Consider the following 26,226-nt stretch of genomic DNA (forward strand, 5'->3'; position numbering starts at 1 on the left):
CTCGTCCCATCCCACCTGAGAGGTGAGTCCAGGTCGGCTCAGGGCCTCTGGGTGAGACCCTCTGAGGGAGTGGGGACCTGAGTTCAGGTGAGGGCAGTGGAGGTAGGGAACCTTAGAGTTTTCAGACATCTCGCACAGCAGGAAGGAGTCTGGTGCTGGGGATCATGGCTGCTCCACTCAATTATCTTCTTGATGTCAGTAATAACTGGTCCAGACCCGGACTGTCCTCAGACCAGTAGAAGACAGATTTCCTCATCGTCTCATAATTGCCTTTGTGAGAGCTAAATTAGATTATGTTTCAAAAATACCCTGATCCCAGACTACGGCTCCCTGCAGAGCTGGGCTGGACACGGGCATCCTGAGGCCGCGGTGGGGGCACCAGGGTCGGCCAGCGTCGTCAGCCTCAGAGCCGGTGCGCGTGCAGTCATGTAGTCTGGGCTCTTGTGGGCGAGTCTTCGGGTGGATTCTAACGACGTCCGCCCCAGGTGCGCGTGCAGAGTCTGCCCTGGTCACATCCGTCTTCCTCCTGGACCTTGGTTTCCTCACTTGGGTGGGGGTGCGGTGGGGGACCCCCGATGGGGTGCCTTGTGGGGACCTGGACCCTGCTGTGCTCCTCAGGATCCCCTGTTCAGGGGGCCCAGAGACAGTTTCCAAAGACCTGCCCAGCTGCAGTGGCATCGAAAACCTCCGGCAGGAAATGTGTTTATTGGAGAAAGTATCATTTCTGGCAACACGAGCACATTCTTTAAGAATGGTTTCAGCAGATCTTTGGAACAACAGGCACAGAATGAGGCCCACACGGCTGTCTCACCACCTGCACCCCGTCCTGGTCTGCACCACGGCCACCTTCCCTGGACCTGAGCATCCTCGCAGGCCTCCCGGGCCCACCTGCCGCCCTGCAAGTGCCCTCTCAGTGACCCTTCTGAAGCGGGCTCGCCTGGACACTCCCGGAGGCCTCCTCCCGTGTGCCTGGCCACCCTCCTGGTCTGCCTAGGGCGTCTTTCCCAGACGGCTGCCTGGCCCCATGTCACGCCCTCGGGGTGGGTGGGACGTTGCTCTGGTGGGGAGCCTCACGCTGTCCCCCCTCTGGTAGCCAGCGTGGCCCCTCAGGCCCCCCACGCCCTTGGGTACCGTATTCCCTCTCCGTTGCCCCTTCTCCGCTGAGGGCCCGTTGCTGTACGAGGGCCCGTTGCTGTACGAGGACCTCTGTCCCCTCGTCCATCAGTCTTTCCTGAGTGAAGGGGACGGTATCGAGGCTGCAGAGCGCCTGCCCGTGCAGGACATGCAGGGCACCTGTGGGTGAAGAGCGCTGCTTCTCACACTTACAGTCTGTGCACAGGTGTGTCCCACTCGCTTCAACACCACGCACTCACACGATCGCTGTAGGCTGCGTTCGAGTTTTTCTTGCTGGTGTGTGCAGCCCCACCATGCAGGGACCCTGGACCTGGTCGCTGTTACACACAGAGCCGTCTTGTGTGCAGACCCCAGGTGCCAGGGCTTTCTCTCACAATGGAGCCCCTTCAGAACTACTGGGCTTCCTCACAGCGACTTCATTGACAGATATTCTCAGTCGAAGGGTTTGGGTTGAGCTCAGGGCAGCAGTAAATCTTTTTAAAAAGATCTTTAGATGATTCTCTGGGCTTAGAACCACAGGTCTTGGTCACGTCCATAAGCAGGAATTGCTGGCTTCTAAAGAATCTGCCTGCCCATGCAAAAAACTCAGGAAGGAGTCGCAGGTTCAATCCCCGGGTCAGGAAGACCCCTGGAGGAGGAAATGGCAGCCCCCTCCAGTTTTGTTGCCTGGAGACTCCCATGGACAGAGGAGCCTGGCGGGCTGCAGTCCATGGGGTCTCAGAAGGGTTGGGCGTGACTCAGCGACTGAGCGCAGCGCAGCAGAGTGGACAGGGACCCACCTTCCTTTCCAAACAGCGGTGTCACTGTGGCCACGCCAAGGAGCTCCCTTCCCGCAGATTCTCAGCGTTACCTACCGTCCCACCTCTAAGGGTCTGCCCATGACCAGGCCGGGGGTGGGGGGGGGTGTGGAGGCGGGGCGAGGGCGGGGCGGGGCGAAGGCAGGGGTGGGATAGGGGCGGGGCGGGGCGAAGGTGAGGGGCGGGGCGAGGGCAGGGGTGGGATAGGGGCGGGGCGGGGCGAAGGTGAGGGGCGGGGCGAGGGCAGGGGTGGGAGAGGGGCGGGGCGGGGCGGGGCGGGGCGGGGCGAGAGCAGGGGCGGGAGAGGGGCGGGGCGAAGGTGAGGGACGGGGCGGGGCGCGGGCGGGGCGCGGCGGCCGCTCGGAGCGGACCTAAGGGCCCGCGCTCGCGGCTGGTCCTCGCGGCCCCGCGCCCCACGGTCGCTGTCGCGGCAGCGGGAGAGCAGCCCGGGATGCACCCGCTCCCGCCGCCGGTGCCCGGGCCCCTGGCCCTGCTGGACACGACAGGTGAGCGCGCAGGTGAGCCGGGCTCCGTTTCTCCGGTGCCCGAGCTCCCACGGGCCCCCTCCCAGCTCTTTCCTGAGGGTCCCGACTGCGCAGGCCTCTGCCGTCTCTGCTCCACCGTCTTCTACTGCAGACAGTCAACCGCGACCCGCACAAGCCGGACTCTGCGTTCATTCTTCCACCCAGCTTCAGTCTCCAGCGTTTTCTAGGAAAAGGTCATTCCTGGGGCCGGGTAGCTTCTTTCTCCTTGGGCTTCCCTGGGGCGGCTGGGCTCCCCGCGCCCTCTCCAGACGATTCCATAATTTCAAGGATTTCCCTCCCAGCCTGATGCAGCCAAGCCGGGCTGGGACACAGGAGGCCGGCGCCTGTATTCTCTGCCAGAGGCCGCCAGGAGGGGGCTGTTTTCTCGACGGGGAGGCGGGGAGACTTCCAAAGAGAAGATGCTCTGGGACGGGCGCAGAGATGCCTGGGTCCTGAAGGGCTTCACGGACCATCCAGTAGGAAATGCAGGTTTAAACTCCCAGCCCTGGAAAGTCTTTTTAAAAACCATATTAGTGATGTCACTTGATTTTTAAATGATAACCGAGGAATCAGGAGTCTTTCTAAAAGAAACAGTTCTGTGACCAATACTCTCTAAAACCAAATGCAAACAGTTACTGATTATAACAGATAGTTGTTATTATAGTCATTAACTATTTATGGTTATTGCCATTATTATATTAGAATGACTTGATTTAAAAATAGCATTTTAGATTTTTCTTCTGAGGAGGAACTTTAAAAAATGCTAAGAGTTCGTTTTTTACTTAAAAATACTAAATATTAGCGTGGCTGGGATGGGATTATGGGTGTTTTCTGCCGTACGTTTCTGCGTTCACACCCTTGGGGGTGTGTTTTGTGTAAAAGTGGAATAAAAGGGAAATTGTTGGCTGAGGGCATGTCGCTGTGTCCTGGTCCATTTCCCTGGAACAGTTGCTTTGTCCCCACGGCTGCTGTTAAGAGTAGCTGATTAAACAAGCTCCTTCTTTCTGGGCGGCCTGGGCCCTGCCCGCCGGGAGGGGGTGGCTAGGTGTCTGCGCACCCCCCACCTTTGTGAGGCACCCTTCCAGCTCCACTCAGGGAAGGTGCAGAGGGCGGGACAGTGACTGGCTCCACTCTATCCTTGCGCCTGGTCGCTGAGCCACTGAGGCTGGGAGGGGAGGCTGGGAGGGGAGGTTGGAAGGAGGCTCCGAGGGGAGGCTGAAAGGAGAGGCTGGGAGGGGAGGCTGGGAGGAGAGGCTGGGAGGAGGCTGAGAGGGGTGGCTGGAAGGAGGCTGGGAGGGGAGGCTGGAAGGAGAGGCTGGGAGGGGAGGCTGGGAGGAGGCTGGGAGGAGAGGCTGGGAGGGGAGGCTGGGAGGAGAGGCTGGGAGGAGAGGCTGGAACGGGAGGCTGGAAGAAGAGGCTGGGAGGAGAGGCTAGGAGGAGAGGCTTGGAGGGGAGGCTGGGAGGGGTGGCTGGGAGGAGGTTGGGAGGGGAGGCTGGGGGGAGGCTGGGAGGAGAGGCTGGGAGGGGAGGCTGGGGGGAGACTGGGAGGGGAGGCTGGGAGGAGGCTGGGAGGGGAGACTGGGAAGAGAGGCTTGGAGGGGAGGCTGGGGGGAGGCTGGGAGGAGAGGCTGGGAGGAGGCTGAGAGGGGTGGCTGGAAGGAGGCTGGGAGGGGAGGCTGGGAGGGGAGGCTGGGAGGAGGCTGGGAGGAGAGGCTGGGAGGAGGCTGGGAGGGGAGGCTGGAAGAAGAGGCTGGGAGGAGAGGCTAGGAGGAGAGGCTTGGAGGAGAGGCTAGGAGGAGAGGCTTGGAGGGGAGGCTGGGAGGGGAGGCTGGGAGGAGGCTGGGAGGGGAGACTGGGAAGAGAGGCTTGGAGGGGAGGCTGGGAGGAGGCTGGGGGGAGGCTGGGGGGAGGCTGGGAGGAGACTGGGAGGAGGTTGGGAGGGGAGGCTGGGGGGAGGCTGGGAGGGGAGACTGGGAAGAGAGGCTTGGAGGGGAGGCTGGGGGGAGGCTGGGAGGGGTGGCTGGGAGGAGGTTGGGAGGGGAGGCTGGGGGGGAGGCTGGGAGGGGAGACTGGGAAGAGAGGCTTGGAGGGGAGGCTGGGAGGAGGCTGGGGGGAGGCTGGGAGGAGGCTAGGAGGAGGCTGGGGGGAGGCTGGGGGGAGGCTGGGAGGAGACTGGGAGGAGGTTGGGAGGGGAGGCTAGGAGGAGAGGCTTGGAGGAGAGGCTAGGAGGAGAGGCTTGGAGGGGAGGCTGGGAGGGGAGGCTGGGAGGAGGCTGGGAGGGGAGACTGGGAAGAGAGGCTTGGAGGGGAGGCTGGGAGGAGGCTGGGGGGAGGCTGGGGGGAGGCTGGGAGGAGACTGGGAGGAGGTTGGGAGGGGAGGCTGGGGGGAGGCTGGGAGGGGAGACTGGGAAGAGAGGCTTGGAGGGGAGGCTGGGGGGAGGCTGGGAGGGGTGGCTGGGAGGAGGTTGGGAGGGGAGGCTGGGGGGGAGGCTGGGAGGGGAGACTGGGAAGAGAGGCTTGGAGGGGAGGCTGGGAGGAGGCTGGGGGGAGGCTGGGAGGAGGCTAGGAGGAGGCTGGGGGGAGGCTGGGGGGAGGCTGGGAGGAGACTGGGAGGAGGTTGGGAGGGGAGGCTGGGGGGAGGCTGGGAGGGGAGACTGGGAAGAGAGGCTTGGAGGGGAGGCTGGGGGGAGGCTGGGAGGGGTGGCTGGGAGGAGGCTGGGAGGAGGTTGGGAGGGGAGGCTGGGAGGAGGCTGGGAGGAGGTTGGGAGGGGAGGCTGGGGGGAGGCTGGGAGGAGAGGCTGGGAGGGGAGACTGGGAAGAGAGGCTTGGAGGGGAGGCTGGGGGGAGGCTGGGAGGGGTGGCTGGGAGGAGGCTGGGAGGAGGCTGGGGGGAGGCTGGGAGGAGGCTGGGGGGAGGCTGGGGGGAGGCTGAGAGGGGAGAAGTACTGGGCTGAGCCGTCTTACTGTTAGCACCAACGTGACCCTCTAGCTATCACGCGCATCAAATCACGTCTAGAATGCTCGTTTGCGCGCGCGCACCGCTCCCTGTAGCGGTGAAGGGCAGGCGAGCAGGGCCCTGCGGCTCGCCCCACTTGCAGATCGTTCACCCTGTCAGCATGAGGGGGTTCAGGTGTGGGAACCCCGTGTCAGGCAAGAGCCCCATGGCTCCTGCTCTCAGCGTCTTCCTTCTGCAGGGTCGGAGGGGTGGGGGCACGTGCAATCACTCAGCGTGTCTGGCAGCCCTGCAACAGTTCATGGAAATCGCCAGCACAGCTCTAAGCCTAACAGTTGAGATTTTAGCTGACAGGGCACAGCCTTACGGTGCTTCAGTTATAGCAGTGCACACGGGAGACTCCTGCTGACGGGACAGCAAGGTTGAAGGAACAAGTCAGGGAGTCTGGTGTTTTCCTCCAGCACAGACCCCCCTCCTCTCCAAAGCCTGCCCTAAAAGTGCGCATGTGTGACGGTGGTCAGGAGCACGGCCCCCCTTCCTTTCTTGAGCTCGTTTCCTGCTGTCTGACGTTCACGTGAAGCCCCACGTGTGTGGCGCCGCGTGCAGGCTGGGACCCTGCCGTGGTGCCTCTCTTGTGCCCGTGTCACTGAAACAAGGCCGCTCAGCACCATCCCTTCCCCCTCTGCTGTCTTCCCAGACCTCACGTTCCCTCAGAAGCTACGACACAATCCCAGCAAAAGGGCTGCTCCACCCTGTGCTGTTTAGCATGTGGTGGTTTCACAGGGAGAGTCAGACTTGGGAAAATGTGGTGAAACGGTGCAGTTAGATTGAAGATGGTTCCAGGAAGCTTCACATGGTCCCGAAGGAGACGCCTTTGACAAAGCCTGTCAGGACATCACTAACAGACTTGACGAGGCCCCAGAAAAACCATTCACCTGGTGGCTGCCCTCCAGTCCCCACTCATGCAGTTTCCTAAAGGGGCCAATCAAAGCGGAGCTGAGAGCCTTTGGAACCAGAGTGTCGTCGCAGGGAGGCGAGGGGGTCAGCCAGATGGGCTCACGAGCTAAGAGACCAGGTCCGACAGTCGGACTGGTGGTGTGAAGCAGGCACTGAGGTGTCAGGTAGTTATTTTGAGCATAATGAACGTATAATGCATTAAAACAGTAAAAATAGGAAAGCCCTCTGAGGAGGAGGGCTTCTGATAATTTCGTCAAACACTTAGTCCCATAAAATTTCATTTCTGGCATCTTCCTGCTCTAAAAACATGCTTTACAACTGAGATTGGTCTGGGCCCTCGGGAAGAGGGGTCGAGGGCAAGCATTGCCCAGGACACAGCGCAGCCGTGGGCTCCCCCGTGGGGCTTGGGGCTGGGCAGAGTGGCCGGTGGGTAGGAGAGGGGAGCCCCGGGCCAGGTGGGCAGGGCAGAGGCTAGAGGGCCCCTCCGGCTGCTGGACGGCCTGTGTTGCTAGTGTGATAGCTGCGTCAATGTCCAAGGTAACAGCTTCGTTAATTTTCCAAACCGTAGAAGATGTGTTTCCAGCTTTTGCGTCCTTTCTTTCAGTGTACCTGCCATGCTAAAGTCGATCGCCCAGGACAGGATGGCGCCTGTGGGGCGGCGGCTTTCTTTCCCTCGCTCACGCATTGTCGGAGTGGTCTTGCCTTTCCATGGTCTCTTCCCCTCACAAGACACCCCGGATCAGTCGCAACCGCTGACCTTTCGGTCTCCGGGAACCCAGCTTGTACCTGAATCCTTGGTTTCAGGCTTTAAATGTGCAAGGAAAACTAAGTGATTGCTTCCGCGTGCTTGTGACTCTACCAGGAAGATTCAGGAATAGCAGCGAATGAGGGAAAAGCCCTCCGTGGGGACCCCCGGGCCCGCTGGGTCCCAAAGGTGTGAATCATCCGCTCACACCTGGGCTGTGCAGCCTGCGGGCTCTCCTCTCACTGGTTCCCCCTCAACAGGTCTTACATATTTGCAATAAAGACTTATCAGAAAATAGCAGTGAAGGGTGGAGGGCCTCTGGGATGAGGTGACCTTCCAGAGAGCTTCGCCCCAGCCAGGCCAGTGGGTAGAGCAGTGTTCCCAGGCTGACCAAGCGATTCTGAGTCAGCACGTTGACTCAGGTTTTGGGTAATTTATATCTGAGTACGTGACAATCTGATTTTGGGTGGCATGGCCTTGGCCTGCTGTTCGGCTTTGCTGATGGGACTGCAGACAGCATGTAAATCTTCAGGTGCACAGTCCAGAGCGGCAGAGGCGGGTGAGTGCTGCTGGCGGGGACCGGGGTCGTCTGAGGTGGTATATATGTATGCCGCTCATGTCCACCTCTGTGTGAGCCCAGGGACTGTAGCCCGCTAGGCCCCTCTGTCCGTGGGATGGTCCAGATCTGAGATGGTGGTTGTGGTCGAGGGCACAGCTGCTTCCCCAGCGAACACACGTACAAACCCACATCAATTTTGGAAAGGTTGGTGTGGGAAGAAGCACCATGCTTTTCTTTCATCCCATTTTGTTCTGGAGTCACAGGGATCAAGACAGCTAACTCTGCAACAAACTGGGTTCCGTGTGGGTCTCTCCTCGGCCCTGTGCGTGGCTGTCTTTCCCTCTGTTGTGTGCTTGTTGATGGCCACGCAGGGACGGGGGTAACTGAGATTCGATTACGGTGATAATGACTAGTATTACAATTGTGGTTATTGGAAACAAGACTTCTTGCCTTCCCTGAGACGCGTGTGGGGAAGGTGGTTCCACACGACACCGGGAAGTCCAGGCTTGGGGGAGGGAGGTGCCAGTGATGGCAGGGCTCCTTGCTTGCTCTCTAGAGCTCTGTGACTGCAGATGCCAGGGCATCCACAGCAGTGCCTTGCAGGCTGGAGATGTGATTCTGTTGCCTAAGCAGAGTCTGGAGGTGGGTGAGCCAGGCCTGTCTGTCTGCCCTGCCTCTCTCTGGGTGCGACGTCCCTTGCCGAGGTTTCCTCACAGAGCAAAACGGCTGCGGGGCTCTGTCTCTGTGCTCACACTCCACGCTGTGGGAAGGATGGAGGGGGAAAGGCCGAGGCAATGGTTCCTTTAAGAGATTTCCCGTAGGTTCCAGCTGACACCCTTGTTGAGATGGAGGCTGTTTGCTGAGGATGTAATCACCCAGCAGCAGGGGCTGGGAAGTGCCACCTCTCAGCTGGCCCGTTTCCACGCCCAGCAATGGGCCCCGCTGACGAGGGGAGAGGGAGGCAGGTGTGCAGGTGGGCGGTGGCGAGCTCCGCACACTTTTATACTTTCTGCGCCTCCCATTCGATGTCTTGCGAGTTTGGCGCTGAGCCGAGACCTAGAGGTGGGCCAGCGAGAGAGACTGGCTCGGGGCGGAGCCCGGGACCACGGTGCCCTCACAGAGCAGCGTGGATTCATGGGCGGCCCAGAGGGGCGGGCACCCTCGCTGTGCCCAGCCTGCATGGCCTGGTCCAGGCGGGGTGCACAGGTCTTCCCACCAGCCTTGGAGCTGGGCTGGGGTCCAGGCCTGGGGAGCACCAGGCCCCTGCTCGAGCGGCTGCCTGGCTGTTGCTGTGGGCTGGGGCCGGGGTGGAGGGCTGGGGGACTTGGGACCTGGGGAGGGCTCGGCCAGCCCGGTGTTTACTGAGAACTCGCTGTGTGCAGGCGCCATCCTAGGCAAGAGGGGGGTGTCAGGGAGCAAAGCAGAGCCCCCCGCCCTCGGGGGCCCATTGTCTGGGGGACAGCATCAGGGAAGTGGACACAGAACGCGTGGATGGTGGCCGTGGCTTGAGACACTCTGGGTGCAGCGGGGGCCTCGAGGGAGGGTGGCCGGGCTCCCCTTCTCACTGCAGGTGGTCTGACGGAGGCCCGGGGGAGGGTGGCTGTGCAGGAGGACCAGTGGGGTCTGTGCCGTTCACCAGGTGACAGCGAGGAAGCGGGCGAGACCTCAGGCTGGGCGCAGGAGGGGCCGGCGAGCCGTCCCGCTCTCAGAACTGGGGCGGGGAGGGTGGAGGCAGACACCCGCGGTCCCCGGGGAGCGCGTCCCAGGCCCTGCCCGTGAGCAGAGGGCTGCTGGCAGGAGCCGCGGCTGCTGGGACGCCTGCGCGGTGCCGGGACCCTCCCCGAGCCCAGCACCTTACCCCCCGGCTCCTGTGTCCTCCCCCGGCAGGCTTTGTGAGAAGAAAGAAGACGGCCCTGTGGTTTGTGGGGGCTCTGCTGGTGGTGTCCGCCTCCATCCTGACCGTCGGCCTGGCCGCGACCACGAGGACTGAGAACGTGACCGTGGGCGGCTACTATCCCGGCATCATCGTGAGTGTCGGGTCCCTGGGGGGTGGGTCTGGGGGCCCAGATAGAGTTCCGTGTGGTGCTGACATGCACCACCCCAGCCCTGCAGAGGTGGAAGTTTAGGTGGTTGCCTGCATCGTCAGATGGCCCCGTGGGGTGTAGGGTCCTGAGAAGTGGGGAGGGAAAGAAGCCGGAGGCAAGGGGTGTGACAGGCCCTCCCCAGGGTCCCCAGAGGGAGCCAGCCCCCTCGGACATTGGCATGTGTCCTGGACGGGGCGGGGTGTGGGTGGGGCTGGCGGCTGTGAGGATGTGCCCTCCAGGCGACCTGCAGAGCATCAGATCGGCCTTTTCCAAGCTTCGGTGGCTCGGGATCTCACCTTGAGGTCACCTTCAGAACGTCCCGGGTGTGTTCAGAGCCTCGCTCTGCAGAGAACCTGCCTCCTGGGCAACAACCAGGGCACAACTGGCTTCAGCTGGATGCCTTGAAAGCAAACGTGGACACGACAGATGAGCTTTGCTCAAGGCAGATGAGGATGAAAGTCACTTCTGGGGACACACGGCTCCAACCCTGTAGTGAAGGGTGTGTCTCAAGCAGAAATTGGGCGAGAGGGTGCAAACACCTCAGCATTTTGGAAAGGATTTTTTTTTCAAATCCGAAAACATGGAACTTAAGGCAGCAACAGACATATTTCAATTCATTTACCTTGGAGGGGATTTTGCTCTCTCGGATGGTGGAGCGGGACTGCAATATTTGGAAGAAAATGCTCGTCTTTCCTTACTCCTTGAGAATTTTTAAATTACTGCCGAAAACTGCATCTGTGCGTTCACGTCTGTCTCGTGGATGTCCTCACAGAGAAGACATTCACGGACACAGGCAGGTCTGACGTTCACGCATTGAATTTGGTGCCATGGCCTTAGAGATGCCCCAGCCCTGCTGGCCACCCCTGCCAGCTCCTCACGGTCACTCGGAAGCCAGCGGGTGGGCAGAGCCACGGGCACCGTCCAGCGGGCTCCAGAGCCGGGGCTCAGGCCGGCCTGTGTGTCTGCGAGGGGCTTGTCTCCCCCTGCGCTGAGCAGCACCCCCGGCGTTGCCGGAACTCCACTCCTCAGAAACTGAGACGTTCTCCCCGGGGTGGGCATGGTGGCATGAGGCTGCCTGCACCCCTGGGCGCCAAGACGTGCACAGCCCAGGGGTTTCCCCGCTGCACCTGCGTCACCCGTCCCGGGCGAAGAGCCAAGGCCGGGGGCCAAGCGGACGGTCCCGGGAGTTACCTGTCCGTCTGCTCAGCTGAGTGACGGGTGTCGGCCTGTCTGTCTGGAACAGCCTTGGTTCCGGCTTCCTGATCCTCCCCAGCGGGTCAGCCGTCCTCCTCCAATGGCCCAGGAGAAACCCTGGGACGGGCCTCTCTCTGACCCCCTGGCACAGAGGGCGGGTCCCCGTGAAGATGTTCTCCATGTTGGCATGGGGGCCCGTGATGCTCTTTTCCCAGAATCAGTTCAGCTGATGTGTTGTTCACATCATTCAGTGTTCAGCTCAGTGATACGTTCAGCTCAGGCGTGTCCGCCTCTTTATGACCCCGTGGACTGCAGCACGTCAGGCATCCCTGTCTTTCACTGTCTCTCAGAGTTTGCTCAAACTGATGTCCACTGAGTCAGTGATGCCCTCCAACCATCTCTTTCTCTGTCGTCCCCTTCTCCTCCTGCCCCCAATCGCTCCCAACATCAGGGTCTTTTCCAATGAGTCAACTCTTCGCATGAGGTGGCCAAAGTTTCAGCGTCAGCATCAGTCCTTCCAATGAACACCCAGGACTGATCTCCTTTAGGATGGACTGGTTGGATCTCCTTGCAGCCCAAGGGACTCTCAAGAGTCTTCTCCAACACCACAGTTCAGAAGCATCAATTCTTCGGCGCTCAGCGTTCTTTATGGTCCAACTCTCACATCCATACGTGACCACTGGGAAAACCACAGATGGACCTTTGTTGGCAAAGTGATGTCTCTGCTTTTTAATTCGCTGTCTAGGTGGCTGATAGCTTTTCTTCCAAAGAGGAAGTGTGTTTTAATTTCATGCCTGCCATCACTGTCTGCAATGATTTTGGAGCCCAAGAAAATAAAGTTTGTCACTGAAGGAGTTCAGGTATTTGAACATAAGATGAGAACACGGTTGAGAACACGGTTGAGAAGAGAGACAAGAGCCCAGCAGCTTCACTGTGATCCCGGCTCTGACGGAGAGGCCCACGCCCGTCCCCACCACTCGCGGTTGCAGCCGGGGCGGGGTGGCCAGCCTGCTCTCTGACGGTGTCCTGAGGTGGGCGGCCCCTGCTCCCTGTCCATGTTAGGCTGTCAGGCCTGTGACCTGAGCGCTCTCCCCCTTGTTTTCCTTTGCCGGCAGCTGGGCTTTGGAGCTTTCTTAGGAATTATTGGCATCAACCTGGTGGAGAACAGAAAACAAATGGTGAGAATGTGTGCTATTTCAGGTGTGGGCGCGGGGGGCGCGCGGGGGGCGCGGGGGGCGCAGGGGGCATGGGGGGCGCTTGGGGGTGTGGAGTGGGGAGTGTGGGGGGCGCGTGGGCAGTGAGGCACGTGGGGGGCGTGGGGGGCGCTTGGGGGTGTGGGGGTGGGGAGTGTGGGGTGGCGCGTGGGCAGTGGGTGGGGGGGACTGTTGGGATGAGTGTAAGGGGGGCGTGGGGGGGGGTGTGGGGTGGGGAGTGTTGGGGGAATGTTGGAGGGAGTGTGTGGGGCTACAGGGGTGGGGAGTGTGGGGGCTGGGCTGGGTGGGTTGTGGGTGGGAGTGTGGGGGCTGGGCTGGGTGGGGTGTGGGCGGGCATGTCCCCCTCACAGCTCTGGCTGTAAGTGTCCCTGGGAAAGCCTCGCCCCAGCCCAGCACCCCAGAGTCAGCCCCTAGCTTTGCACTGTGAACAGAGACTCGGGCCTGAGTGGCTGCTGTTCGCATCCTCATCTAAGGGAGCCCCAGCCCTGGGACTGCGAGTTATGTCCCACAGCTTCATGTGGTGTCTTAGCAGCTAAGCTTGGGCACAGGAAGAAGAGCGTAGGGTTGGTCATTAGTTTAAGTCACTATGTTTAAAATTGAGGCAAAACCATGCACGTATGAGCTCTTGTCCTTGAGTCAGGAGCGCTTGAGTGTTCTCCTGCCTCTGGGGTATGACAGCGTGTAGGCTCTCCCAGACTGGGGAGAGAGGGTCAGCGCAGAGCCAGGAGGACTGTGGTTCAGAGGGCTTTGCAGAGGACACGTCCACAGCTGTCTGTCTGTGGGCTGTGTACGCCAGCCTTGATCGGTGCTAGAAACCTGATTTTTATTGGCTTTCCGTTTGGAATCTGTGTTGCTGATGTGCCCCTTTGGGAAGCGGCTGTGAGAGCGCTAGTTAATCTTGCCGGCTCAGTGCGGCAGGGCTCTGTGAGGCTCAGGAGGGCTGTGCCGTTTCTGCCGCGTCTCCCATCAGACGGTGCTGCTGTTTCCGCCTCTGCACGCGCTTCCGTCTTCCTGCGGCGTCGCCAGTGCGGCAGGGGCTGCCCTGGGCGTCCGCAGTGGGTGAAGGTGCGGGGAAGGTGACGCCTCTCTGGGAAGCAGTCTGGCAGCTCCTCAGAGGGTCAGGGCGGAGCAGGGCGTGTGCTGTCGTCTCTATGCCGGCCGCTCTGGTGGGTGTGCCGGGGGTCCGTCGTGGACTTGCCTTTCCTTGATGAGTGATGTTGAGCTGCTTTTCATGTTCTGATTGGTTTTTGTACATCATTTTTTGGGAAATGTTTATTCAAGTCCTTTCCAGACACAAGTCCCTTATCTGGTAGATGACCTTCGGGGGCTCCACCCATCCTGTGGGGTATCTTCTCACCTTCTTGATGGTGTCCTTTGAGGCATAAAAGTTTTCAGTATTCCAGTTCCAGTTCAGTCGCTCAGTCGTGTCCAACTCTTTGCAACCACATGAATCGCAGCATGCCAGGCCCCCCTGTCCATCACCAACTCTCAGAGTTCACTCAAACTCAAGTCCATCGACTCGGTGATGCCATCCAGCCATCTCATCCTTTGTCGAAACCCTTCTCCTCCTGCCCCCAATCCCTCCCAATATCAAGGTCTTTTCCAATGAGTCAATTCTTTGCATGAGGTGGCCAAAGTATTGGAGTTTCAGCTTTAGCATCAGTCCTTCCAATGAACATCCAGGGCTGATCTCCTTTAGGATGGACTGGTTGGATCTCCTTGCAGTCCAAGGGACTCTCAAGAGTCTTCTCCAACACCACAGTTCAAAAGCATCAATTCTTTGGCACTCAGCTTTCTTCACAGTCCAACTCTCACATCCATCCATGACCACAGGAAAAACCATAGCCTTGACTACACGGGCCATTGTTGGCAAAGTAATGTCTCTGCTTTTTAATATGCTGTCTAGGTTGGTCATAACTTTTCTTCCTAGGAGTAAGCGTCTTTTAATTTCATGGCTGCAGTCACCTTCTGCAGTGATTTTGGAGCCCCCCAAAAATAAAGTCTGACACTGTTTCCACTGTGTCCCCATCTATTTCCCATGAAGTGATGGGACCAGATGCCATGATCTTCGTTTTCTGAATGTTGAGCTTTAAGCCAACTTTTTCACTCTCCTCTTTCACTTTCATCAAGAGGCTTTTTAGCTCCTCTTCACTTTCTGCCATAAGGGTGGTGTCATCTGCATATCTGAGGTTATTGATATTTTTCCCGGCAGTCTTGTGCTTCTTCCAGTCCAGCATTTATCATGATGTTCTCTGCATAGAAGTTAAATAAGCAGGGTGACAATATATAGCCTTGACGTACTCCTTTTCCTATTTGGAACCAGTCTGTTGTTCCATGTCCAGTTCTAACTGTTGTTTCCTGACTTGCATATAGGTTTCTCAAGAGGCAGGCCAGGTGGTCTGGTATTCCCATCACTTTCAGAATTTTCCACAGTTTATTGTGATCCACACAGTCAAAGGCTTTGGCATAGTCAATAAAGCAGAAGTAGATGTTTTTCTGGAACTCTCTTGCTTTTTCGATGATCCAGAGGATGTTGGCAATTTGATCTCTGGTTCCTCTGCCTTTTCTAAATCCAGCTTGAACATCTGGAAGTTCACGGTTCACGTACTGCTGAAGCCTGGCTTGGAGAATTTTGAGCATGACTTTACTAGCGTGTGAGATGAGTGCAATTGTGCAGTAGTTTGAGCATTCTTTGGCATTGCCTTTCTTTGGGATTGGAATGAAAAATGACCTTTTCCAGTCCTGTTTCAGTATTAATGAAGTCCATTTAACCTTCTTTTTCTTTTGTTGCTTATGTTTTGGTGGCATTTCTAAGAATCTCGTGCCAATTCCAAGGTCATTAAGATTACCCAAGGTCTAGGAGTTTTATCACTTACGTTTAAGTCTGGTCTGAGCATGTCTGCGTAGTTGCTTCAGGCGTGTCTGACTCTGTGTGACCCCATGGACTGTAGCCCACAAGGCTCCTCTGTCTATAGCATTCTCCAGGTAAGAATACTGGAGTGGGTTGCCCTACCCTCCTCCAGGGGGTCTTCCCCATCCAGGGGTCAAACCTGCGTCACTCACATCTCCTGCCTTGCAGGCAGACTCTCTAGCACTGAGAGCGGATTTTGTGTACAGCATGGGACGGGCCCACGCTCCAGCTTTTGCCTGAGGCCTGTGGTCATTCTCCTTTCCAGTGCGCGCATTCACAGCCCTCGCTCTCCCGGGTCCTGGCTGGGCTGCGTCCCCTCTCACCTGGACCCTGTTGTTGGGGCGAAGCACCCCGTCTCCACCCAGCTCTGGGCAGCCCTCTTCATATCACAACCTTATCTGCTTGGTATTTGCATTTTAAAATCACCTGCCCTTGTTGAAATGTAGATGGTGGGCCCAGCAGAGATTCGAAGATGACCTTCTAGCTACTGAGTAACAGCTGTCCCTCTCCTAGGAGAAGAGACCCCCCCCCCCAGCCGCCCGGGACAGGGAGGTGCGTTCACAACATAACCCAGAGCGTCCTGTGGTTGCCAGGGCAACAGACACACCCTCTGCAACAGCTGTGGGGTCTGGCCGCCCTCACACAGGAGAGGCACCTGCTGGGGAGTGAGCGGCCCTTCTGCTAATGCTAAACCACCAGCAGCTGGAGGGGGCCACGAGGCCTGGGAAGGACGAGGCGCTGGGACGGAGCCCAGGACACGCAGGTCTCGGCTAAGAGGACGCTCTCCTAACGCTTGTCCTGACAGGTTTCCTGTTTCCAGCCAAGGGCTTGGAGGAGAGGACTTCCAGGGTCTTTCCCAGCACCGGCGCCTGGACCCTGGGTTCTCGGGCAATTCCATGCGTGCAGTCGTCCCCGAGCTGTTTATCAGACTTGTGATCCTGCTAGCACTGACTTCTAACGTTTCCTGAAGGTTGATGAGGACGTTCAGGTCGTGGGGACTTGTGCAAACTGAGTCAGACCATGTTTACACATCTGGGGCAGGCAGGCAGCCCTGCGTGCCAGGGTACTTTGGAACTCGTGTGCTTTCTGTGAAGCCTGGAGGCAGCTGGTGGAGGTGTGGTGTGAAGGTCTTTCGGCTGAGACTGCAGGTCGGAGCTAGCTGTCAGTCAGGACGAGGAGCGCGGGTCTGTGAGGTCGTCAGGTGGTACCCGAAGGCCTCACCGGGGCAGCGGGCCTGATGATGGCTCTGCTCACCCACCCACTCTTGGCGAGACCGGCAGGGCCCCTGGCCTGGGGCTGGCACTCAGCTCGGGCACATGGGCTGAGCAGACACCCACTCCCAAGAGGGCCCAGGGATGGCTGCACGCAGACCCGCTGGCCCAGCAGAGCCACCTCCAGGGACAGCTCCGCTGCTTGGGGACGCTGCAGGGCCCTGGGGGGAGGCAAGGGGTGGCAGCGCCCCCCAGGAGGCTGTGTGCCTGTCCACTGGAGCAGGCTTGCTGGCCAGGTGTTGGGCAGACCCAGTACCTGCACAGCGAGGAAGGGCCATGAGGAAGGCGCCCGGCCCCCTGCCCCCTGGGACAGCCCTGTGGGCCCCCTGCCCCCTGGGACAGCCCCAGGGCTGAGCGGGCCGCCTCTGGCCACGTTCTCGAAGCTGAAGATGAGCTGCCCTGTGAATGAGTGTCGTACTCTACTTGGCAGCTTGTTTTACAGAAGTTTGGGTGAAAGTTCCGGTCACTTTACACACTTCCCAGGATGGAGACCTTGCCCTCGTGTTGCGGATTGCGCGGCTCTGGGAGGGGTCCTGGTGCAGGGCTGACACCAGCGACTCTAACAGGAGGGCACACAGGAATTTTCCACTGTTGCTATTTGTTTTTATAAACCTGAAATCATTTCACAAGAAATATCGAAAAAAATGTTAAAGAGGTGGCCGATCTGAGACATGAAGACAGGTTCTCAGCCTTGCGAATGACAGAAACGTGGGGAGCGACAGTGAGGCTTGTCCGCTGTCAGGTTGGAGGAGGCGCGTGGCGGAAGCGGGCAGCGTCCTTGGGGACATCAGGGGCGCGCGTCAGGCTGTGAGGGGGAGGGCCCACTTGTTCCCTGGGTTCTGGCATGCAGAGATGCCCGCTGTGTCCCTTGGCACCTGTGGCCCCCGTCCTGCAGAAACGCTCGCGTCTGAGCCCAGGCTTTTCTGTGGAGCGCGATTAGGGTCTTGGGAGCAGAGTTTGCTACAGCCAGGAACGGCCGGCCTCTGGGGGGCCCTGGCTCATCCACGAGGCTGTGCGGTGGGGCGACAGCTCCAGTGTACCTGCACCCCTGTGCCCCGTGAAACAAGCAAGTGGCCGGGTAGGCCTTGCTGAGGTAGGGCACCCCGGCCAGCGTGGTGGGTCTCCAGCAGCCATGGTGGGAGGTGAGGGCCCCGCGGAGCTGCTGCAGGGTTCTGGGCGAGAGCCCCGTGGGGTTCCAGGTGAGGACCCAGGGGAGGTGCCGTGGGGCTCCAGGCGAGGACCCAGGGGAGGTGCCGTGGGGTTCCAGGCGAGGACCCAGGGGAGGTGCCGTGGGGTTCCAGGCGAGGACCCAGGGGAGGTGCCGTGGGGTTCCAGGCGAGGACCCAGGGGAGGTGCCGTGCGGCTCCAGGCAAGGACCCAGGGGAGGTGCCGTGGGGTTCCAGGCAAGGACCCAGGGGAGGTGCCGTGGGGCTCCAGGCGAGGACCCAGGGGAGGTGCCGTGGGGTTCCAGGCGAGGACCCAGGGGAGGTGCCGTGGGGTTCCAGGCGAGGACCCAGGGGAGGTGCCGTGGGGCTCCAGGCGAGGACCCAGGGGAGGTGCCGTGGGGCTCCAGGCGAGGACCCAGGGGAGGTGCCGTGGGGCTCCAGGCGAGGACCCAGGGGAGGTGCCGTGGGGCTCCAGGCGAGGACCCAGGGGAGGTGCCGTGGGGTTCCAGGCGAGGACCCAGGGGAGGTGCCGTGGGGTTCCAGGTGAGGAGCCTGTAGAGTTGCCGTGGGGTTCCGGGTGAGGACCCTGCAGAGTTGCCGTGGGGTTCCAGGCGAGGACCCCAGGGAGGTGCCACAGGGCTCTGGAGGGACTCAGGACCTGAGCGGGGTGGGCGCTGGAAGGTTCTGCCACGCCCGAGCTGCTCCCATCTCTGCTTCCAGCTGGTGGCGGCCATCGTGTTCATCAGCTTTGGCGTGGTGGCGGCCTTCTGCTGCGCCGTCGTGGACGGCGTGTTCGCCGCTCGGCACATTGTGAGTCCTCCCCCCAGTCCTGGTTCAGGTCTCAGGTGCTGTGTGCGTTTAAGAGAGCATCAAAAGCCCAGTTTCCTCTTGGGGACCCAGCTCGGTGACCCTCGCTGTCTGCATGCCCTCGTGTTGTCCAGTTGCTGGGCTGCACCCTTCCTTTCCTCTTGTTGCCCCACCGTAGCCAGTCACTGTTAGACCCGAGTTCCCCACCTTCTCCGCAGCTCCGGGGTGAGCCGCAGTGTTCCTGCCCGTCCCCCAGGGGCTCTCGCTGGCCACGGCCTTGCCCCTTCGGGCTTGGAGCCTGTGGTGACAGGTCTGAGCTCACCGCGGGTGGCTGCCGATCTGCGCTGAGGCCACCCTTCCCACTTCCCTGCAGGAGCCCAGGCCCCTCATGGCAGGCAGGTGCCAGTTCCACTCCAGCGGAGCTGGCTACCTACACGACGTCCACCAGGTGGAGGTAAGGGCCGGAGCTCATTCTCTCTCTGACCCACGGCCTGTGTCCTGGGGCCACGGCCCTGTCCTGGCCCCAGTGTCTCTGCTGCGCCTTACCACGTATCCAGCGAGGAGCGGGGCGTCCGCCGTCACCTTCACCCTGGACTCACAGTAGCCCCGCGTCCACTTGTCCAGTCTGTGTGGCTTTTGAGATGAGCCTTTTATTGACTAATTCATGCTCACGTGGGCCCCAGCTCGCCGGCCGTCCCAGGCTGAGGACGCAGAGCTTTCACGTCTGTTCTGGGAGCGACGGGGCTGTGGTGGCCACGTGGCCCCCACTGTCCTGCCATCTCTCATCTCATTGTCTAGTCTGTGAAGACTGGTCAGGTTGGTTAAACACAGCCTCTGACGCTGTGTGCAGAGGTCAGGAAGGAGGGGCGCAGGGTGGGTGGTGGGGAGCAGGGGCGTGGGTGAGGCCTCGTGGCTTCTGGGGACACTGCCCGCTGCTGCCCGCCCACGTGGGACACCCCTTCTCTGAGGGCCTGGCCTGCACTCCTGGAGGGAGCTTTGGGGCCTCGTTCTGGTCAATGGGGGCCATTGCCCGAGTCCCTGTCCTCACTTAAGCACGTTCTTCCCCTCAAGTCCTCCCTAGCATCCCCAGCCTCCCTCCACAGCTGGGTGGTCTCTGCCCCACTTACCGCCCACATAGGGGTGGCTGGCTCGTGACATTGGTCGCAAAGCGCCAAGGAAGGAGGGGAGGCCTCTACGATGTGGGGACTGGCTTGGTCACACCGAGCTGCTGGGAGGTCCGGAAGGGTCTCCCACCAGGAGAGGTGCCTCCCTGGAGGCACGGGGCTGAGGCCCTCTCCCTGACCTCATCCAGCAGCGGGCGCTGGTCAGCTTGGTCCGTTACCTCCCCCTGCAGGGAGGCTGCGTCACCCACCAGCCTCTGCACCTGACCTGGCAGAAGACCAGGCGGGCCAGGAAGCATGCACTCGGGAGGTGCAGCTGCCCGGCTGGGGGCACAGTGCTGGGTGCGGGTGAGGGCGGGGCTGGGCAGGTGTGGGCACCTCGCTGCCTCTCTGCTTGCAGGTGACCTGTCACTCCCCGAGCGGTGGGTGTCTGCTGAAGGTGAAGAGTAACACTTGCTACTGCTGCGACCTCTATGACTGCCAGGGGTGAGAGGCTGCAGGGCAGGGCAGGGGGCACGGGCCCGAGGCCTGGGCAGGCGTGTTGGTGCGGTTCTCTGGGGAGGGGCTGGCGGCAGGTGCAGGACTCGGGGGTGTTTCAAAGCCGCATGCCCTACCCCCCGCCCGAGGCTGGAAGGGTTGTTCCAGGGATTGGTCCAGCCCCTAGAGGCAAATCTCAGCTCTGTGGAGATCGCCCCCTGAAGCCTAGGACCCTGGAGTTTTGGGCCCGTGCGGGCCCAGTGGGGCAGTATGTCCTGCTCTGCTCAGAGGCCTGGGGCATTCCCGGGTGAAAACGGCCTCGGGGTCCGTTGCCTGCTGCGTCTCCCTGCGGAGGGCCCCGCCCCGCCCCGCCCCGCCTGCCCGCCCGGGCAGCGCCTCTGCGGCTCCAGGTGATGTGTGCCCCTCGCCATGCAGTGCCCGGAGCCCCACCGTTTATCACGAGTTCGTGGGCGTCGGCGCCTGCCGGGACGCGCTCCATCTCTACTGGCTGCTCTGGGCCTCGGCCGTGCTCAACGTCCTGGGGCTGCTGCTGGGGGTCGTCACTGCTGCCATCCTGGGGGCCTTCAGGGATGCGGTGAGTGCGCCTGCCCCTGCCGGGCTGGCCGCAGCCTCGGCCCTTCAGCCTGTCCTCCCTGAGGTGGGAGTGTCCTTGAGGCGTGAGCGGCCTGAGCCCGCTCAGGGACAGAGCGGGACGTGGAGCCTGGTCCCCGATGGCCTTGCCATGTCTCCCTGGCCTGAGGCCTGCGGAATTCCAGCGCCTCCGCCCCATGGGTCCGGGGCTTGGGCCTACACTTCCCCAGGCACAGGTGACTCCGTGTGCGTCCCCAAGAGCCTGCCTGAGTGTCTGGGCGGCTCTCCCCATGGCTGGCCTCCTCCCTTGAGGACTGGCTTTTCCAGGCCATGTTTTCAAGCGGAGCCCACAGGGCACCTCCCACAACCGCCCCCATCCTCGGAGGTGCCGCACGTGAGGCCCCCAGTACCCGGGAGCGCCCACGACCGCCTGCACCAGCAGCCACGCTCCCATCACCCAGCTTTAGAGAAAAGGCAGTGTGGACGCACCTCCAAATGGGCCCCCGTGGCACAGACCCCAGCGCCTCCCCAGCTCAAACAGCCGATAGGCGGCTTGTTACCACTGACCCGGAGACTGGCCATTGCCCGCATCTCTCAGCTTAGCCTGGAGCCTCTCAAGAGCTGTGACATGTTTCTGGAAGGTTTCCTGACCCCAGGCGAGTCCTGGGAGACCATGGGAGACCCCGGTGCTCCCGTAACCTCCCTTCTCCCTGGCTCCCACCCTGGACCCTGCAGACCCCAGGCCCAGCTTCTGCTTGGTCACAAGGCTCGGCAACCAGCCAGTCCTCTTGCCCCTGGGCTGGCCAGGGTCTGTGGGGCCTTCTAAGGGGGCTTCTCCTGCAGGTCAGAGTGTTCCCCTGGCAAAATCTCCCAGGACAGGGAGGTTAGCCTCGATAGGTGCTCAGTGTCTGGTTCCGGGCCCTGCGAGCCTGGTGGAGGCAGCTGGTCTGTCCCCAGGGACCGTGGTCAGCCCGATGGGCTTCCCAGAAGGGGTCCTGTGCCCACTGAGTTTGTGACAGAACCTCTGCAGCTTCCCTGGGGAATATGGCAAACCACCCCCCCCCCCCCCCGAAAGGCCGCTGGTCACACAGGAGGCGCCTGTGTGTGAGCTGTGTGCTGGACAGCTTCCTCTCGCAGACCTAGAGCTCCGGGGTGTTGGGAGAAGCAGGCAAAGTGGCTCCTTAGAATTTACACCTGTGAGTGGGTGCTCTTGTAAGTGTGGTGCACCTTATGATTGAAGAATCTCGTTAAATGGAGACACTTCACTCGCCACCTGAAGGTCTCTGCTGCCAGGACCCTGGAGGCAGGTCCCAGGTGAGCTTTGATTCCATCAGAGGGAGGCCCACGGGAGGCCGTGGACTGTCACCTGGGGACTCCACAGGATGATGGCTGTCTCCTGCATGACCGCTGGACGGGGCTCTCCAGAGCCAGGCTCGGCCGACACATCTCCATCCTCTGCGGCAGGTCCCGCTGGCCCAGCTGGCCTACGGCGCGTCCACAGCGCCTCGGGTCCTCTATGACCCTGCCCAGCAGATCCTAGCCTGCTCAGGCGTCCGCCCCGGGCCCCCAGCCGTCCCGACCTGCTCGTCCTACCCACTGCCTCTCCAGGTAGGCCGAGCGCCCTGGCTGGGGCGGGTCTCACCCCACGAGCAGCCGCCCCAGGTGGGACCCGGGGTGGGGGGGCTTGGGCTGAAGGTGTGCAGGGGTCTGTGGCTCCCCCTCCTGGTTAGGTGGGGGAGGTGCAGCTGGTGTAGACCAGCAAGGGGGCGGGATGACATGGGGGGCGTCCCCAGGCCCCTCGCAGGACGTTCGACAGCCCCGGGGATGCGTTTTGGGTGTCCTTTGCTCCTTGTGGCCCTGGAGACCCAGCCAGCTGACGCTTCAGGGCCTCAGCTTTCCTAATCCCCATCCGGGTCCCCTGGAAGTTGGCTGCAGTTTCCTGGCCAGACTGACCGGGTGGGCCAGCTGCCTGGCCCCCGTGACATGCCAGAGTCCCCAGGTGGCGCCTGTGGGTTTCCAGCCTCCAGCCTTTCCTCACCCTCAACAGCGGCTACCACGCAGGCTTCACTCTCACACACCTCTGGAGGCCTTGGGGTGCTGTGGGAGGAGGCGTGTGGGGTGAAGCCTTGCTCATAGAGCAGCATCGCTGGACCACCCACCAGCCACCAGCGCACCCCCAGCGTGACGGCCCAAGTGCCCTCGACTGTTGTCCTGTGGCCTTGAGGGGCAGAGGGCCTCCGTTTCGAGGGGGTGGTCTTGGCACATCCTCTGGCCTGTACCGATGACGACGAGGGCCTGATAGCTTTCACCAGCAGCACGTGTGGGGCACAGTTCCATGCACAACAGTAATCAGACCCCAGGGAGATGCCGTGTGTGCCTCGTCAGGAGGAGGAGGACAGATGGCTGCCCCCAGCTCTGCCCCCAGCGCAGGAGGAAAGGCACTCTGCAAGTGTCCGTGCAGTCGCTGGCAGTGGAGAACACTCCTGCCTGACAGAGGGAGCGAGCCGCTGCTGGGAGCTGTTCTGAGCAGTTAGTCAAAAGAAAACTCACAAAAGGGAACTCACCTTCCTGACTCCCTGGGCTGCCTGATCAGGAAATGCAGGAATAAGGACCCACTGACAATCAACTCACATCCTGTAATGAAGGGCCTTGCACGCTGTCACTAAGGGCCTTACATCCAGTAAGTAAGGGTCTCGCATCCTTTACTAAAGGACTCTTTGTCTGCCCTCCTGACGGCGTCACCTGTGTGAGCAGAGCCTGGTTTGCCTCTGCGCTGTGGTGGCTTCCTCCCTGGTTCCTGGTAGTTTCTTGTTTCCTGGCGGTTTCCTCTGCGGTCCCCACTGGTTTTCTCTGCGGTCCCCACTGGCTTCCTCTGCGGTCCCCACTGGCTTCCTCTGCGGTCCCCACTGGCTTCCTCTGCGGTCCCCACTGGCTTCCTCTGCGGTCCCCACTGGCTTCCTCTGCGGTCCCCACTGGTTTCCTCTGCGGTCCCCACTGGTTTCCTCTGCGGTCCCCACTGGCTTCCTCTGCGGTCCCCACTGGTTTCCTCTGCGGTTCCCACTGGCTTCCTCTGCGGTTGGTGTGGTTTACTCCCTGCTTCTCTCAGCGGCTCGTTTCCAATGAAGAACAGAGCACACACGTGCGCAGTGGGAGCGGGGGTCCCCACAGACCTGAGAGGATGTTCTCTAGAGATTTCCTCTGTCATCCGAGGTCAGAAAGAAGTGTGAATTTGAGAGAGAGAAAGCAACAGAGGTGGGCAGGGGCCCAGGGCCCTTGGATCCTAGAGCCCCCTTAGAGGGTCTCCAGGAGGAGGGGCAGGCAGGCGGGTGCCCCCTGGCCCTGGGCTCCTGATGGGTGGAGTGCAAGGACCCACGCAGCCCCACTGCAGGCCAGAGCCTGCATGCGCTCACTTTGTCCCGTCACAGAAGGGGTTGCTTTCTTTACTTACTTAATGTTGGTTTTAATCAGGCATTTCTAACCCTTAGAAGTTAAGAAAAAAGAGAGAAATTTAAGAGGTTTGTTGGCTGGTGGAAAAAAAACTGGAAGTTTTATTTGTTTAAAAGCTGTGCCGTGCCCCAACATTCTCTTTGCAGGATCGCTTGGCATCTAGGTGTGTTAGTGTGGGTGGTCCTGAGACGCAGAGCCAGTGGCGTGTCTGCACAGAGGAGACACACAGAAAGATGTATTTATAGATGGAGGCGGCACACGGACAGACTCACAGGGAGAGAAACGAGAGCTAGAGGAAGAGAGCCTGAAATCTGTAGGGCAGGCCGCAGGCTGGAGCCCCGGGAAGAATGGGTTTGTGACTGAAGGCACCTCGAGGCGGGATTCCCCCTGCTTGGGACCTCAGGCATTCCTCTTCGACTGATCGGATGAGGCCCAACTGCAACAGAGAGTGTAATCTGCTGGTCCACATGCTCATCACAGCTACAGAGCACCCTGAGGATGACATCTAGACGGCAGTGTGGCGCCTGGGCACTGCCCGCAGTCTAGCCAAGTTGGTGCATAAAATTAGCCATCACACACTATGGAGAACGTTGGTGTTCCTGGTTTCCCTTAACATACGGAGCTTGAGTGAGCCCGGGGCCCCAAACGAGCTGGGCAGCCTTTCCCTGGGGCAGGGTTCACGTGTCCGAGCGTCCAGTGGCAGGTGGTCGACGGCCACCCTTCTGGGTGTTGAGACCAGTGTCCCGCAGGCGCAGTGGGGGCCCCCCGGGGCTGAATCAGGGCCTTCTGTGGCCCCTGGGAACTCAGCCTCATCAGGAAGCAGTCACCGCCTACGGGCCTGGGCCTGGGGGCTGAGCCCAGGTGGGCTCTGAGGGGCTCCCGCGGGCTGAGGACGCTTTTCTGTTTGATTGCAGCTGCCCGGTGGCTTCGCGGCCTCACCCGGCTCCGACCTCCCTCTGCCCGAGGACTCGCAGCCTCAGTCCAGCTCCAGCTGCCGGCACCCCATCAGCGTCCCCACCCACCTCCTCGCTGGGGAGAAGCCCCCTCCCTACACACCGTGATGCAGAGGGCGTAGATGGGAAGCAGTAGTTTGGTCTGTTCAAAGCAGCCCCCTCCCCACGGTGGCCGCCTCCTGGAGACCCTCCTGCAGACCCTCCTGCAGACCCCCCGGCTCATCTGTGCAGGAGAGGCCAGGACCATGCGTAGGACCCCAGTGGTGAGGCCACTCCGCCCGCCCCCGCCCCCCCCCCCCCGTGAGACCACACCCCCAGCTGAGCTAAAATTCCCGCTGGAGGGGCGGGGCCTCGCCGCTTACAGAGCAGTTATCTTTCTCTTCCGCGCTCCTCACCCGTCGTCGTCATGCACCATACCGAAGGGAGTGTGGCTGTGCGCGGTGAGGGCCGCTTCCCAGCAGACGTGCTGTTCCCAGGGAGGGCAGGGCGGCCACCCTCAGCGCGGCCCTCCTGGTGCGCATCTGCCCAAGGGAAGTCCTCCCGGCTTGAGTATAAGCTCCGTCCACGGCCTGGGCAGGCCGGGGGTCCGCGTGGGCTCTGCTCCAGTGGTGTCCTGGGGTTGGGGGGCGGCGAGCTCCTGGGGCTGCGTCTGTCTGACTGTCAGCCCCCGGGGTGTCCAGCAGGGCCGGGTCTGCCTCTCGGCGGGGAGACCCCACGTGGGCCCCCAGCTGCAGCGCAGGCGCCCCTGAGATGCCGGCTCTCTGCTGAGAAACCCCTGCAGGGGCCGCCTGGGAGCAGCTGTGCCCGCGGCCAGACACGCCTGGGAAGCAGGTGAGCGCAGGCCTCGAGCTGCTGCAGGCCTCGAGCTGCTACAGGCCCGAGTCCCCGCTTACAGCCCCAGGAAAGGGGGTGGGGAGGAGCGGGGGCGGGGCGGGGGGAGGGGAGGTGGCCGGGTCAGCAAGACGCGGTCTCCGGCGCCCCCTACCGGCGGGGACGCAGTTCCGTCCAGCAGACCCGGTCCAGCCCCACGTTCAGGACGGTCCTTGCGGCTCCCTCTTCCGAGCTGTGGATGCGTCCCTACCGCAGGAGGGACCCGTGCAGTGGCCCCGGGGTGAGTGGGCAGGGCGGGGGGGGAGGGGCACGGACTCCCTGGCCCTCTCCCCCCCGTCCGCCGTCAGCAGTGTTGTCTACCGGAAAGAGGTACATCGCTTCATTGAAAACATTTTCTTGCTGAAAAATACCTAAACAACCACAATAGTAACATCAAAGTCCACTGATCAGCAGTCACTATACAACTATGATAATAAAGAGTTTGAGACATCA

General features: G+C 61.1%; 1 protein-coding gene and 1 long non-coding RNA gene across 2 annotated transcripts; one reads left to right on the forward strand and one right to left on the reverse strand.

The window, feature by feature from the left end:
• Positions 1 to 2,270: 2,270 nt before the first annotated feature.
• Positions 2,271 to 26,226, forward strand: TMEM255B (transmembrane protein 255B). Its single transcript, XM_069602100.1, has 9 exons — positions 2,271 to 2,437; positions 9,555 to 9,694; positions 12,061 to 12,123; positions 18,228 to 18,317; positions 18,688 to 18,768; positions 19,836 to 19,921; positions 20,348 to 20,507; positions 21,968 to 22,111; positions 24,865 to 26,226. Exons 1-9 carry the CDS (start codon positions 2,383 to 2,385, stop codon positions 25,009 to 25,011), a joined length of 966 nt encoding a protein of 321 aa, XP_069458201.1. The 5' UTR covers positions 2,271 to 2,382; the 3' UTR covers positions 25,012 to 26,226.
• On the reverse strand, positions 24,020 to 24,961 carry LOC138446744 (uncharacterized). Its single transcript, XR_011259546.1, has 2 exons — positions 24,320 to 24,961; positions 24,020 to 24,158 (listed from the first exon to the last, which is right to left on the reverse strand). It is a non-coding gene; the product is annotated as an uncharacterized lncRNA (long non-coding RNA).

The sequence above is a fragment of the Ovis canadensis genome, chromosome 10 (genome assembly GCF_042477335.2).
Source record: "Ovis canadensis isolate MfBH-ARS-UI-01 breed Bighorn chromosome 10, ARS-UI_OviCan_v2, whole genome shotgun sequence".
Lineage (NCBI taxonomy): Eukaryota > Metazoa > Chordata > Mammalia > Artiodactyla > Bovidae > Ovis > Ovis canadensis.

Excerpts from the sequence above, each read along its gene's own strand:
- TMEM255B (XM_069602100.1), top strand. The coding sequence starts at position 2,383 with ATGCACCCGCTCCCGCCGCCGGTGCCCGGGCCCCTGGCCCTGCTGGAC. Across the intron at positions 18,318-18,687 it reads TGTTCGCCGCTCGGCACATT|GAGCCCAGGCCCCTCATGGC; the intron begins GTGAGTCCTCCC and ends ACTTCCCTGCAG. Across the intron at positions 18,769-19,835 it reads ACGACGTCCACCAGGTGGAG|GTGACCTGTCACTCCCCGAG; the intron begins GTAAGGGCCGGA and ends CTCTGCTTGCAG.